The sequence below is a fragment of the Mobula birostris genome, chromosome 1 (assembly GCF_030028105.1).
Source record: "Mobula birostris isolate sMobBir1 chromosome 1, sMobBir1.hap1, whole genome shotgun sequence".
Lineage (NCBI taxonomy): Eukaryota > Metazoa > Chordata > Chondrichthyes > Myliobatiformes > Myliobatidae > Mobula > Mobula birostris.
This window is the reverse complement of record NC_092370.1, coordinates 129,572,234-129,587,899: the sequence shown is the minus strand read 5'-3', so window position 1 is coordinate 129,587,899 and position 15,666 is coordinate 129,572,234. Positions and strand designations below refer to the sequence as shown.

The window sequence follows — 15,666 nt, the reverse complement described above, 5'->3', positions numbered from 1 at the left end:
TGTTGAAACGTTTGTTCCTCTAGTCCTGCTGTACGTACGGAAGGAGTCTGATGAAGTGTTTGATGCATTAATGTTGAAGTCTCCAACCATCAAAGGGCTGATGGATGCAGTGAGTGTGACGATACTTTATTGTAATCTTGAAGCTTGAGAGGTACTCAAGTTCTAAGCACAGGGTGGTAAGCCAAGCAACAAGTAGTCTTCTGCCAGCATGAATTACACCATCCTCACTAGGAGAATCAACATGAAAGAAAACATTTATGTGACTCCCTCCAGTGGTGGGAGGGATTATAATCAGACTTTACTGGTCTGAGGTCACTCCATGTCCACCTGACTATATGCTTTCATTTGAGCAGTGTTTCAGTGACAAAGGCTGTGAACAATACTAAAATTAACCACTCATAAAGTGAGGAGAAAAAGACACAAGGTGGCACTGTAGTCACCAATTAGCTGGACTCTGAAAACTCATACTTGTTCCTGAATCACACTCACGTGCTTGTTTCCAACTATCGCCAGCCATAGCCCCTCCTCACGCCTTCCTGGTGTGACCCTTCTTGGATGTTGGGCAGGAAGTAGTTCAGGAACTTTCAATCTAAGTGAGCCTCGGCTGCCAAGGAAACATTTGGCTGCAGTGTCTACTTGGGGTTCAAGCATTTCTTTCCTGTCTTTCTATTACCACTGCCTACCACCCACTTCCCTCCACACCCCATATTTAAAACTAACCCCAGTGTATGTATAAAACTCCTGTTAGAAGGCTGCAGTCTACATATCCATCCATCTGCTCCTGAACTGACAAAGGGTCTGAACAAGTAAATGGAGGTGAAAGATGGCTATATGTTAAACATTGTCCAATGGAATGACTGCACATGAGTTTCCATTTTAATTCTATTCAGTCCTTGACATTTCTCAATCTCAACTCTGATCAAGATCCACAGTAAATCAAAAACGCAAATATAAATGTGAGTTAGGGAAGCATATCAGTGCAGGGGAATTTCTATTCTTTGTTCTTTTGAAAGTACTATCTTGGAGCCCTTTAACTTATGAACTCAAAGAACTGATCAAGTCAAGTCAAGTCACTTTTTATTGTCATTTCGACCATAACTGCTGGTACAGTACACAGTAAGAATGAGACAATGTTTTTCAGGACCGTGGTGCTACATGAAACAATACAAAAACTACACTGAACTATGTAAAAACAACACAAAACTACACTAGACTACAGACCTACCCAGGACTGCATAAAGTGCACAAAACAGTGCAGGCATTACAATAAATAATAAACAAGACAATAGGCACAGTAGAGGGCAGTAGGTTGGTGTTAGTCCAGGCTCTGGGTATTGAAGAGTCTGATGACTTGGGGGAAGAAATTGTTACATAGTTTGGTCGTGACAGCCCAAATGCTTCAGTGTCTTTTGCCAGATGGCAGGAGGGAGAAGAGTTTCTATGAGGGGTGCGTGGGGTCCTTCATAATGCTGTTTGCTTTGCGGATGCAGCGTGTGGTGTAAATGTCTGTAATGGCGAGAAGAGAGACCCCGATGATCTTCTCATCTGACCTCACTACCCACTGCAGGGTCTTGCAATCTGAGATGGTGCAATTTCCGAACCAGGCAGTGATGCAGCTGCTCAGGATGCTCTCAGTACAACCTCTGTAGAATGTGGTGAGGATGGGTGGTGGGAGATGGACTTTTCTCAGCCTTCGCAGAAAGTAGAGACGCTGCTGGGCTTTCTTCAAGAATGCGAATTCTACCTTTTTTTTCTCTCTTTATGCCAACAGTTATCTGACAAGTATGGCTTTCCAGCAGAAAAAATTGGAAAAATTTACAAGAAAAGCAAAAAAGGGTAAGGAACAAGTTGGCAAACTGGAGGGATCTTGCAGGTTTTTGGTGAATTACAACTTTTTAGATTCGGGCATTTTCTTAACTCATCACCTTGCTGGTCCACCACAATAATTTACTGGTTTGAGGAACTGGTATTTTTCAACTGGAAACCAGGATGAAGGTTCCTTGTGTGCATTGTCAGTCTGTGTTAAAACAGTGTTGGGAAAGAATGATCTACTGCGACAGAAACTGCAAAAATTTGGTGCCAACATCTCCAGCCCTCTCATCCTGTTCAACATTGTGGAACATTGTGTTCAGTTTTGGTTGTCTCATTAAAGAAAGGATGTGGAAGCTTTAGAGAGGACGCAGAGGAGATTTACAAGGATGCTGCCTGGATAGCTGAGGATAGGTTGACTCAGCTAAGGCTTGTCTCTTTGGAAAGAAGGACGATGAGAAGAGACTTGGATAGAGGTGTACAAGATGATGTGAAGCATGGATTGAGTAGATAGCTAGAGACTTCTGCTCAGGGAGGAAATGGCTAATACGAGAGAGCATAATTTTAAGGCGATTAGAGGAAAGTATAAGGGAGATGTGAGAGGTAAGTTTTTTTACCCCAGGAGTGGTGGGTGCGTGAAATGAGCTGCCAGCGGTGGTGGTAGAGGCAGATGCATTAGAGGCATTTAAGAACCCCTTATATAGACAATAGGTGCAAGAGTAGGCCATTCGGCCCTTCGAGCCAGCACCGCCATTCACTGTGATCATGGCTGATCATCCACAATCAGTATCCATTTCCTGCCTTATCCCTATAACCTTTGATTCCGCTATCTTTAAGAGCTCTATCCATCTCTTTCTTGAAAGCATCCAGAGACTTGGCCTCCACAGCCTTCTGGGGCAGAGCATTCCATATATTCACCACTCTCTGGGTGAAAAAGTTTTTCCTCAACTCCGTTCTAGATGGCCTACCCCTTATTCTTAAACTGTGGCCTCTGGTTCTGGACTCACCCATCCGCGGGAACATGCTTCCTGCCTCCAGCATGTCCAATCCCTTAATAATCTTATATGTTTCAATAAGATCCCCTCTCAGCCTTCTAAATTCCGGAGTATACAAGCCCAGTCGCTCCAATCTTTTGACATGTGACAGTCCCGCCATCCCGGGAATTAACCTTGTGAATCTACGCTGCACTCCCTCAATAGCAAGAATGTCCTTCCTCAAATTTGGAGACCAAAACTGCACACAGTACTCCAGGTGTGGTCTCACCAGGGCCCTGTACAGCTGCAGAAGCCGCTGTATAGGCAAGTGGATGATAGAAAAATGGAGGAGTATGTTAGAGGGAAGGGTTAGATTGATCTTAGAATAGATTGAAAGGTCAGTACCACATCATGGGCCAAGGGGTTTGTATTGCACAATAATGTTCTATGTTGTATTAACCATGATTAGTTGACACCTATATTAGGAACATTGCAATGGAATTTAGTTAAAACATGAGTGTGGCAACAAAATTGTGTACTGTCCCTCAGGCGAAGGTGCAGCAAAAATATTGAAAGGTCTATATCAGGGATTCCCATCCTGTCGTCCAGGGACACCTTGTTTAATGGTATTGGTCCCTGGCACACAAAAGGTTGGGAAGCCCTGGTCTAGATAGAGTGAGTCTAGGATCAGAAGGCATAGCCTCAGAATACAAGGTCAGCCCTTTAGAGCAGAGATGAGGAGGAAATTCTTTGGCTTAGAGGGTGCTGAATATGTGAAATTCATTGCCACAGACGGCTTGGAGGCCAAGTCTTTGGGTATATTTGAAATGGAGTATGATAGATTCTTGGGGTGTCAAAGGTTACTGGGGTCGAGAGGTATAGTTAATCAGCTATGATCAAATGGTGGGGCATGCTCAATGAGTCAAGTGACCTCATTCTACTTCTATATCCTAAAGTCTAATATTCTTTTAAAAAAATGGGAAATACCATGGGCATAATTTTAAGGTAATTGGAGGAAAGAGTTCGGGGGTTGTCGGAGGCAGGTTTTGTACACAGAGTGGTGGGGGTGTGGAACTCCTTGGCACGGATGGTGGTAGAGACAGATACACTAGAGGCATTTAAGGAACTCTTAAATGAGCACATGGATGATAAAGTAGAGGGTCATGTGGGAGGGAAGGGGTAGGTTGATCTCAGAGTCATTTAAAAGCTCAGCATAACATCGTTGGCTGAAGGCCCTGTACTGTGCTGTATTTTCTACGTTTTGTTCTGGAAGGCTCTAACTGATCATGAGGTAAGAATGTTCTAAGGATAACCCCTTTTCCTTTGTTAAACTAGAATTTTGGTAAACATGGATGACAACATCATAGAACACTACTCCAACGAAGATACCTTCATTCTCAATATCGAAAGTCTGGGTGAGAGCTTCAAGATCACTCTGACTGAAATTTAACAAGGACTTCGAACGATATGTACTTCACAGGGTTGGATCGGAGTTTGGCCAGTGTGCTGGCATCAGCCTGACTGCTGAATAACTGTTAATGACAATCGAAAAAGGGCTTCGCTCTCGTAAAGTGAACAAACTGTGTACAGTTAACAGAATCAATGAAGCTGAACTGCCGCGTCTCTTTACTCCATAATTTTCCAATATTACATCTTTAGATACTGTTGCATTAATCATTCCAGCAACTACAGAATAAACACTATGATGATGGACAAGATTTTAGCTAAAGGCGATTGAATTGGTATGGGCATTGGATGCAGTCATGCCCGGTAACCCCTTATTTTCAGCTCCATGGCACTTGCCATCAGTTTTGTCCTGTGATTATCTGTTCCAATCACACACACGTTTTTCCGTAGTGGATGCATTCATCGATACCTCAGAGAACAAGCTTGTGAATGAGAAAGTAAATGTCACTCCAGACGCTTCTTCATTTGGAAAGCAATGTGTTTTATTCATTATGAGAGCTTCTACATCATCTGATTGCTTGTTAGTCAAATACATATGCAATTAAGATTGATAGACCTAATGCTCCAACAGGTTATACAGACTATCTGTGTCTGTCTATGTAGCAAGGGAACCAATATCGCCCTTAGTAGAATTTGACACTAATTGAAATAGAGAATAGCGTATATAATTGTAAAAACAATGTTTATAATGTGCAATATTAAATTTTACGTAAGGCATGTTTACTGCCATTATGCTTTCTTTGGGTTGAGGGTTTTTGTGGTAGTGTGTATTTTTATTTTTTAATATAAAACCTGTCTCCTTTTGTCTATATATTAAGTTAGAAAGGCATCTCGAGATTTTACAAAGTGACTGTATAAACTGCAATCCAGGCTATTTAAAGGACTCGAGAAACTTGAACGTTTTTACACATTGAGTAAAACTGTATACAAGGTAATATTTTTGGAAATGGGAGTTGGGATCTCTTCAGACTTTAAAAAGACAGTCGTATTTTATTTTTTGTACAATTTTTTAAGAGCGAAATAAACATCAGCGAAAGTGGACTTCTGTTGTACTTTTTAAGGATGTAGTACCAGGCCTGACCTGCCCTCCTGTTCCACACCACATCAAGCTGGAATTCAGGTGCTGGCTGTTAGTGGGCGGCATGGTAGCACCAGCTGTAAACCACACAGTGAAACGCATCATTTTGTGTTAACAACCAACACAACCAAAGGTGTGCTGGAGGCAGCCCACAAGTGTCGCGACACATTCCAGCACCAGCACATAGCAGCATGCCCACAATTGATAAATGGATTGTGACTGGTAAAAACTGACAGGGTATGGAAATACACAGAAGAATCCAACAAAGACGTCTCCTATTTCCTTTCTAGCCCTGAAGAAGGGTCTTGGCCTGAAATGCCGACTTTCCATAGATGCTACCTGACCTGCTGAGTACCTCCACCATTTTGTGTGTGGTTGCTCTAGATTTCCACATCTGCAGAATCTCTGTGTATATAGGCCCTGAGATTCTTTTTTTTTGTGGGCATTCTCAGTGGAACAAAGAAATATAATAGAGCCAATGAAAAATTACACACAAACTAAGATTGACAAAAACCAACCTGCAAAAGAAAACAAACTGTGCAAATACAAAAATCTATAAGATTCGTGATTGTTCAATATCAATTCCAGTACACAAGTGTAAAGGTGAATGAAATAATTGTTACTCTAGATCTGATGCAGCACAAAAAAACACACGAAGAAAAGGAATACAATATCATAAAATATATTATCTTCAGAATCTGCAGATTTGTTTATACACTTTGTATGTACATAAGGTGATGCTAGGCACAGGAATGTCTGTACATAAGGTGACTCACAGGAAATGATAAAGTAGCGGTGGTGGGTTCGTGGGTGGAGATGACGATCAGCCCTACTGCTTGGCAAAAGTAACTTTTTGAGCATGGTGGTCCTGGCATCGATGCTGTGTAGCCTCCTCCCTCATTGGAGTGGGACAACCAGCCTGTGAGCAGGGTGGGTGGGATATCATTGGCCTTTTTCTAGGTCCTTTCAGTATATATATCCTTGATATTATAATAGAAATAATGAATAAATAATAAATGGATAATACCGAGAACATGAGTTCAAAGTTCAAAGTAGATTTATTATCAAAGTACATTTTCTGTCCAGGAAGAACTACAGTCTACAAATCAGTGAATTTGAACGAATCAAGGACAGTGGAAGCAGACAAACCAATTGTCTTTGTTCTTGCCATGATTTTGGAGGACTGGAGGCTGCCATTTTGTGAAGCTGTTTTACATACTCCATTTTATGAACAGGTTTTGCTTGACTGAATCAGTGTTTTAAAGTAGAGGCAATGATGCTCCAGAAAATCTGCTGGACTAGAGATAATTTCCAAACTAGAAGCTTTTGGTATGATAGAACTCACAGATTTGTGAATGATGGGGTCTGTGTCTGCCCTGAATTCAGTTGAGCTGGTTACTGGTTTGGTCACTGATTTAGACCAAGGAGCCATAAATTACCAGTTGTGACTTGTGGAAAAGGGCAATAGATGGATGCTGGCTTGGACTAGAGCCAATAAGAGGGTGATATAGATCACTCAGATGACCCACAGCCAATTAGACAATGTGGAATTTGAACTGGTAAGAGAAGAATATAAAAGCGGAGGCTTTGAATGCAAAGCAGCGACACCTTTCCAAAGACCAACCGTTGCGGATGTGAAGAACCCCATGCACATGTTCAGGTCAGAGCGGGACCACGAGGAACACTTGGCCAGCATTGTCTCCTTTTTCAGGTATTACCTTTTCTATTCTTTGACTGTTCGTGGAGGGTCTGGAAAACATTAGTAGGTGTGCACACCGGTATTAGGTTGTGTTAATTCTTGTGAATTGAGCCAATGAAAGTAATTGTCAGTAAATACAGATTTACCTCTTTAATCATCATTACTAAGGGGTAACAACATATGTCACCATACACAACCCTGAGATTCATTTTCTTGCGGGCATACTCAATAAATCCATAATCCAATATCCATAATAGAACCAATGAAAAACCGCACCAACAGGGCTGACAACCACTAAAAAAAAATAATAAATGCGAAAATCCAAGAAGAAGAAAAAATAAATAAATAATATTAATAAAATAAGTAAGCAAAATTATTGAGAACATGAGATGAAGAGTCCCTGAAAGTGAGTCTATCAGTTGTGGGAATGGTTCAATGACGGGACAAGTGAGGTTGAGTGAGGTTATCCCCTCTTCAAGAGCCTGATGGATGAAGGATAATAACTTGTTCCTGAGCCTGGTGGTATGAGTCCTGAGGCTCCTATACCACCGTTCTGATGGCAGCAGCAAGAAGAGAGCATGATCTGAGTGGTGGCAGTCCCTCTCGATGGATGCTGCTTTCCTGCGATAACACTCCATATACTGTAGATGGGCTCAATGACGGGGAGAGCTTCACCCATGATGGAGTGGGCTGAATCCACTACTTTTTTTTTGTAGGGTTTTCTGTTCAGGGCATTGATGTTTCCATACCAAGCTGTGATGCAGCCAATCAATATACTCTGCACCATAGTTTGTCAAAGTTTTAGGCCATGCTGAATCTTTGCAAACTTCTAAGGAAGTAGACTCACTGCCGTGTTTTCTTTGCAATTGCAGTTACATGCTGGGACCAGGACATGGAATGATAACACCAAGGAATTTGAAGTTGCTGACCTTCTCCACTTCTGATCCTCTGATGAAAATTGGCTCAGGGACCTCCAGTTTCCTCCTCCTGAAGTCAATAGTCAGCTCCTTGGTCTTGCTGACATTAAGGAAGAAGTTGTTGTTGTGGCACCACTCAGCCAGATTTTCATTGCCCCTCCTATGCTGACTCATCGCCACCTTTAATTTGGCTTTTGAAAGTGATGATATCAGCAAACTTGAATATGGGATTGGAGCTGTGCTTAGCCTTGCAGTTATAAGTGTAAAGCGAGTAGAGCAGGGATCTAAGCAAACAGCCTTGTAGTTCACCTGTACTGATGGGATTGTGGAGGAGATGTTGTTGCTAATCTGAACCGACTGGGGTTTGTAAGTGAGGAAACTGAGAATGCAATTGCACAAGGAGGTATAGAGGCCAAGGTCTTGCAACTTTGAGTCCATAGGTTGTGAAATCAATGCAGTGACGAGGTAAGTGAAGTTATCCACACTGGTTCAGGAGCCTAATGTTTGAAGGGTAATTATTGTTCCTGAACCTGTTGGTGTGGGAACAAAGGCTCCTGCACCTCCTTCCGATGGCAGGAGCGAGAAGAGAGCATGGCCTATTTTCTTCCTCTCTCTCCTCTCCCGTCATTCTTTATTTTAACCCCTACCTCCTTCCATCATCTCATTCCTCCCTTTGCCCTTCCTGTACCCCTTCTCCTTTCCTGTCTTCGCTCCCTATCCCAAGAGTTTTGGCTTGCAATGAACTGTATTTTGTTTGCTGTTTTTCTCCACATGAAGCATATATTTTTTGTTTCCTTCCTCTCAGATTGCTTTAATGAAGTTGTCTAAGTATTACCTCTCACTACAAACTTTTAATGGCGTTTATTTTTAATATGAGGTATTATAAAGTACCAACACACCCAAATGGTTTGGATATTTCAGTGAATTGGAATCAGAATCATGTTTATTATCACTGATGAATGTCGTGAACGTTGTTGTTTTGCAGCAGCAGTATGGCGCCATACCTAAAATACGATGGATTCCGGTTAATTGGGCCATTGGGTAATTGGGGCAGCTGCTTTTTGGGGCGACCCTTAAAGAACAAAAGCTAATCAAGAAAATAGCCAGGATTCCATTTGTTTATTTAGGACACTATGCTGCTAATTGGAACAGGAAACTGTTGCCGAACAGTTTCTAACTAGTATCAGTCGCATGCATATGTATGGCCATTAGACTCTACACTGTGCTTGGAGAGAATAGTTTTTAAACTGCGTCAGTTGTGTGTGTTTGTATTCAAAAAGCAGTGATTTTTGTCACTGATAGTTGGTGAGAAATAAGCAGTAAGACAATTCAGAACTGTTTTGCTCACTGTGGTTTCAAGCATTCAGGCTTGGAGATGCAAGAAACAGCCGGGAGTCGAAAAGAAATGATTTTGCTACTTCAAAAAGTTAGAAACTATGAAGAATTTGATGTTATTGATAATCATCTTGAATTTTACAATGAAAATGAAGATTTGGAGGATGCATTCGTCAAAAGCATTGCATGAATGCAGTTCATTATCTGCACAAGGTACCTGCACTGATTTTGTTCATTTACAATCAATCAAAAGAACACTGTGTACACTGGATGAATGCCTCTACTGATAACTATTAGGATGTAATACACAGTTTTATAATACTGTAGAAGTATTAGTGTGCTAATTTGTTCTCGATTTCACTTAAATACATAATTTATTACTCAGCTTTTTTTTTAAAGATTATTAGAACATTTATTAATGATTCCTTACAATGTGACCAAATTACAGTCTCAGGAAAGTAAATAGTATGTAAAGAAATTTGGTCCAAATAAGCAAAAATTAGATAATGTGGTTAACTGGATCAGAAAAATTGCAGAGGAGACCAAGATTGGGGGTGTAGTGGATAGCGAGGAAATCTTTATTTTTTTTTTTAACTTTCTTTTACTAAATTACTAGACCCAAAAAAAATCCTAACAGAACAAAACAAGGCTGAACCAATATATTATATCGAATACATTCATTAATGTCGTCAACTCCACTCCTCTATTCATATATTCTAAGTTAATAAAAAGGATTCGGAAAAGGTCAAACTACATCATATGAAAATGTTGAATAAATGGCTTCCAAGTCTCTTCAAATTTAACTGAAGGATCAAAAATGACACTTCTGATTTTTTATCAATTTAAACATGATATAGTATGGGAAAACCATTGAAATGTAGTAGGGGGATTGGTCTCTTTCCAATTCAATAAAATGGATCTTCTGGCCATTAATATAACAAATGCGATCATCCAACAAGCTGAAGAGGATAAAAACCTATGTTCCATCATTGGCAAACCAAAGATTGCCATAATAGGATGGGGTTGTAAATCAAAACGTAAAACTGTTGAAATAATATGAAAAATACCTTTCCAAAATTTTTCCAAAAGAGGGCAGGACCAGAACATATGAGTCAAAGAAGCCACCTCAGAGTGACATCTATCACAAATAAGATTTATATGGGAGTAAAAACGAGCTAGTTTATCTTTAGACATGTGGGCCCTATGCACTACCTTAAATTGTATCAGCATATGTTTAGCACATATAGAGGCAGAGCTAACTAATTGAAAATTTTTCTCCCATTTCTCTATAGGTAAGTGATATTGAATTTCCCTTTCCCATTCATTTCTAATTTTATCAGATATACTTGGCTGTATTTTCATAATTATATCATAAATAGTTGCTATTAATCCCTTCTGATAAGGATTTAAACCTAAAATTTTTTCCATGATATCAGTTGAGTATGAAATTGGAAAGGTAGGTAGCGTGGTATTTTAAAAGTTTCTTATTTGTAAATATCTTAAAAAATGGGATTTGGGCAAGTTAAATTTATTAGACAACTGTTCAAAAGACATGAAACAGTTATTCAAAAATAAATCATGGAAACATGTTATACCCTTCATTTTCCATATCAAAAAGGCTTGATCCATAACAGAGGGTTGGAAAAAAAATTAGATATAATAGGGCTTGATAATATAAATTTATTCAAACCAAAAAATTTACGAAATTGAAACCATATTTAACTGGAATCCACTGTATGCTAGTATACAGTAAGAGTCTGTGGTGGCCAGTGCGATCATGTCTGCTGTTGTGTGCTGGGGCAGCAGGCTGAGGGTAGCAGACACCAACAGAATCAACAAACTCATTCGTAGGGCCAGTGATGTTGTGGGGATGGAACTGGACTCTCTGACGGTGGTGTCTGAAAAGAGGATGCTGTCCAAGTTGCATGCCATCTTGGACAATGTCTCCCATCCACTACATAATGTACTGGTTGGGCACAGGAGTACATTCAGCCAGAGACTCATTCCACCGAGATGCAACACAGAGCATCATAGGAAGTCATTCCTGCCTGTGGCCATCAAACTTTACAACTCCTCCCCTGGAGGGTCAGACACCCTGAGCTAATAGGCTGGTCACGGACTTATTTCCTGGCATAATTTACATATTTACATATTACTATTTAACTATTTATGGTTTTATTACTATTTAATTATTTATGGTGCAACTGTAACAAAAAACAATTTCCCACAGGATCAATAAAGTATGACTATGTCTATGACTACTATAAATACACTCAGTGGCCACTTTATTAGGTTCACCTGTACACCTGCTCCTCAATGCAAATATCTAATCAACCAATCATGCGGCAGCAATTCAATTCATAAAATCATGCAGACATGGTTGAGGCGTTCAGTTGTTTTTCAGACCAAACATCAGAATGGGGAAGAAATGTGATCTAAGTGGCCTTTACTGTGGAGTGATTGTTTGAGATGGGATGGTTTGAGTATCTCAGAAACTGCTGACCTCCTGGGGTTTCACACTCAACTTGGACTTCTTGAAAGTGGCTGCAAAGGTTGATATGGTGGAAGGAAGGCATATTGCATGTTTGCCTTTGTTGGTTGAGGCATTGAGTTCAGGAAACTTATATAGGCATCCTGTTAGTCTCATGAGACCATGGATTTGCGCCTTAGAAAGTTTCCAGGGCACAGGCCTGAGCAAGGTTGTATGGAAGACCAGCAGTTGCCCATGCTGCAAGTCTCCACTCTCCACGCCACCAATGTTGTCCAAGGGAAGGGCATTAGGACCCATACAGCTTGACACCGGTGTCATCACAGAGCAATGTATGGTTAAGTGCCTTGCTCAAGGACACAACACACTGCCTCAGCCAAGGATCGAACTAGCGACCTTCATTTTACTAGACAAACGCCTTAACTACTTGGCCATGCACCAACACTTTGCTGCAGGAAACTATGCTGCAGCTTAATGAAGCTCTGGTTAGGCCTCATCTGGAGTACTGCATTCAACTCTGGTTGGCTGATATGGAGGTGTGGGAGACGACACTGCAGAGGTTTACCGGGATTAAAAGGTCATGTGCTAGGAAGGAGATGTTGGACAAATGTGAGTTGTTTTCTCTGGAGCAGCAGATGCTGATGGTAGACCTGATAGAAGTCTGTAGGATTATGGGAGGCATAGAGAGTAGACAGCCGGTATCTTTTCCTACAGTGAAATTTCTAATACTAGATCGCGTGTTTAAGGATAGAACAGTTGAGTTCAAAAGAGATGTATGGGGCAAGTTTACTTTTTGTTTACAGGGAGTGGTGGGAACCTGGAGTGTGTTGTTGGCGTGGCAGAGGGACTAAATTAAAACATAGATCCAAAAAGCCAACAAGCTTTGGGTCGCTTCCTGAACCACATGCAAATTGGCACAGGGTCAATAAGATTAGAGAGTTACAGACACAAAATGCTGGAGGAACTTTGCAGGCCAGGCAGCTATGGAAAAGAGTACAGTCAGTGTTTTGGGCTCAAGGATTCATGTGGGAGAAGTGGGTTTGAATTTGTGGGCTATTGGTGCCAGAATTGAGGAAGGAGGGAGCTATTCTGATGGGAAAAGTATGGATATTGAAAAATGGTAAGAGAGGGCAGGAGAGGTCACTGAATTCCCCAGAATAATAAAATACTAACTTTTAACCTACTCAGTCTAACCCTTCCATCCCACATAACCCTCCATTTTTCTATCATTTGAAAGTCTCTTAAATGCCCCCAATGTGTCTGCCTTTACCACCATTCCCTGTGTAAAAAAACTTACCCTGACATCTCTCCTACACTTTCCTCCAACCACTTCAAAATTATGCTCTCTTGTAGTAGCCATTTCTACCCTGGGAAAATGTACTTAGCTACTCACTCGATCTGTACCTCATACAATCGTGTACACCTGTATCAAGTCACCCCTCTCCCTTCTTCTATCCAAAGAAAAAAGCCCTTGCTCACTCAACCTGTATTCATAAGATATCCTCTCTAATGCAGGCAGCAACCTGATAAACCTCCTCTGTACTAAAGGATCCTTTCTAAAGGTTCAATATCCTTTCTATAATGAGGTCACCAATCCATTTATGGCTCCTTTATTTATTTACTTAGCGACACAGCGCAGTGTATTCCCTTCAGGGCCTTTGAACCACACCACCCCATCAAACTCCAACAGCCTCGATTGACCCTAACTTATTCACGGGACAAGTTACAATGAGCAATTAACCTGTCTGGTACATCTTTAGACTGTGGCAGGAAACTGCAGCACCCGGGGAAGACTCGCACATTCCACTGGAAGGGTGTACAGAGAATTCTTACAGACAGTGCTGGAATTGAACTCCAATCTCGGCCGAGCTAACCGCTACGCTACTGTGGGACTCTCTTAAACCCATTCTCCTGCCTTCTCTTTGCAACCTTTGATGCCCTTACTAGTCAAGAACTCTGCTTTAAGTATACTCAATGACTTGGACTCCACAGCCATCTGTGGCAATGAATTCCATAGATTCACCACCCTCAGGCTAAAGAAATTCTTTCCTTAGGATTACTGAAAGGGACATCCTTGTATTCTGAGGCTGTGCCCTCTGATTCTAGACTCTCCCACTATAGGAAACAACCTCTCCACATCCACTCCATCTGGGCATTTCAAAGGTGAAATTTTGAGAGTACAGAATCTTTATGTACCTGTTAGGTTGAAAGGAAAGGTTAAAAGTTTGAGAGAGCCATGGTTTTCAAGAGATATTGGAAACTTGGTTCAGAAAAAGAGAGATATCTACAATAAATATAGGCAGCATGTAGTAAATGAGGGGCTAGAGGAATATAAAGAATGTAAAAAGCATCTTAAGAAAGAAATTAGAAAAGCTAAAAGAAGATATGAGGTTGCTTTAAGGTGAAAATAAATCCCAAGGGTTTCTATCATTTTATTAATAGCAAGACGATAGTGAGGGATAAAATTGGTCCCTTAGAGAATCAGAGTGGACAGCTATGTGTGGAACTAAAGAGATGGGGGAGATCCTGAACAATTTCTTTTCTTCGGTATTCACTAAGGAGAAGGATATTGAATTGTGTAAGATAAGGGAAACAGGTAAGGGAGTTATGGAAACTATGATGATTAAAGAAGAGGAAGTACTGGAGCTTTTAAGGAATATACAGGTGGATAAGTCTCCGGGTCCTGACAGGATATTCCCTTGGACCTTGAGGGAAGTTAGTGCGGAAATAACAGGGACTCTGACAGAAATATTTCTAATGTCATTAAAGACGGGGATGGTGCTGGAGGATTGGCGTATTGCTCATGTTGTTCCATTGTTTAAAAAGGGTTCTATAACTACACCTAGCAATTATCGGCCTGTGAGTTTGACGTCAGTGGTGAGTAAATAGATGGAAAGTATTCTTAGAGATGGTATATATAATTACCTGGATAGACAGGGTCTGATTAGGAACAGTCAACATGGATTTGTGCGTGGAAGGTCATGTTTGACAAATCTTATTGAATTTTTTGAAGAGGTTACTAGGAAAGTTGACAAGGGTAAAGTAGTGGATGTTGTCTATATGGACTTCAGTAAAGCCTTTGACATGGTCCCACATGGAAGGTTGGCTAGGAAGGTTCAATCGTTGGTATTAATATTGAAGTAGTAAAATGGATTCAGCAGTGGCTGGATGGGAGACACCAGAGAGTGGTGGTGGATAACTGTTTGTCAGATTGGAGGCCGGTGACTAGTGGTGTGCCTCAGGGATCTGTACTGGGTCCAATGTTATTTGTCATGTACATTAATGATCTGGATGATGGGGTGGTAAATTGGATGAGTAAGTATGCAGATGATACTAAGATAGGTGGAGTTGTGGATAATGAAGTAGGTTTTCAAAGCTTGCAGAGAGATTTAGGCCAGTTAGAAGAGTGGGCTGAAAGATGGCAGGTGGAGTTTAATGCAGATAAATGTGAGGTGCTACATTTTGGTAGTACTAATCAAAATAGGACATACAGGGCATTGAAGAATGCAGTAGAACAGAGGGATCTAGGAATAATGGTGCATAGTTCCCTGAAGGTGGAATCTCATGTGGATAGGGTGGTGGAGAAAGCTTTTGGTACGCTGGCCTTTATAAATCAGAGCATTGAGTACAGGAGTTGGGATGGAATGTTGAAATTGTACAAGGCATTGGTGAGGCCAAATTTGGAGTATTGTGTACAGTTTTGGTCACCGAATTATAGGAAAGATGTCAACAAAATAGAGAGGGTACAGAGAAGATTTACTAGAATGTTACCTGGGTTTCATCACCTAAGTTACAGAGAAAGGTTGAACAAGTTGGGTCTTTATTCTTTGGAACGTAGAAGGTTGAGGGGAGACTTGATAGAGATGTTTAAAATTATGAGGGGGATAGATAGAGTTAAC

At 40.9% G+C, this 15,666-nt stretch overlaps 1 protein-coding gene across 4 annotated transcripts in view; it reads left to right on the top strand.

Moving 5' to 3' along the window:
• The window catches only part of grhl2b (grainyhead-like transcription factor 2b), a 174,779-nt gene extending 169,494 nt beyond the window's left edge, over positions 1 to 5,285 (top strand). For all 4 annotated transcript variants that reach the window (XM_072272503.1, XM_072272325.1, XM_072272240.1 and 1 more), the window contains 3 exons: positions 24 to 109; positions 1,772 to 1,836; positions 4,119 to 5,285. In XM_072272503.1, coding sequence (XP_072128604.1) covers positions 24 to 109; positions 1,772 to 1,836; positions 4,119 to 4,233 — 266 coding nt within the window. In that variant the 3' untranslated portion in view covers positions 4,234 to 5,285. The remainder of the gene's footprint in view (positions 1 to 23; positions 110 to 1,771; positions 1,837 to 4,118) is intronic.
• Positions 5,286 to 15,666: the final 10,381 nt, after the last annotated feature.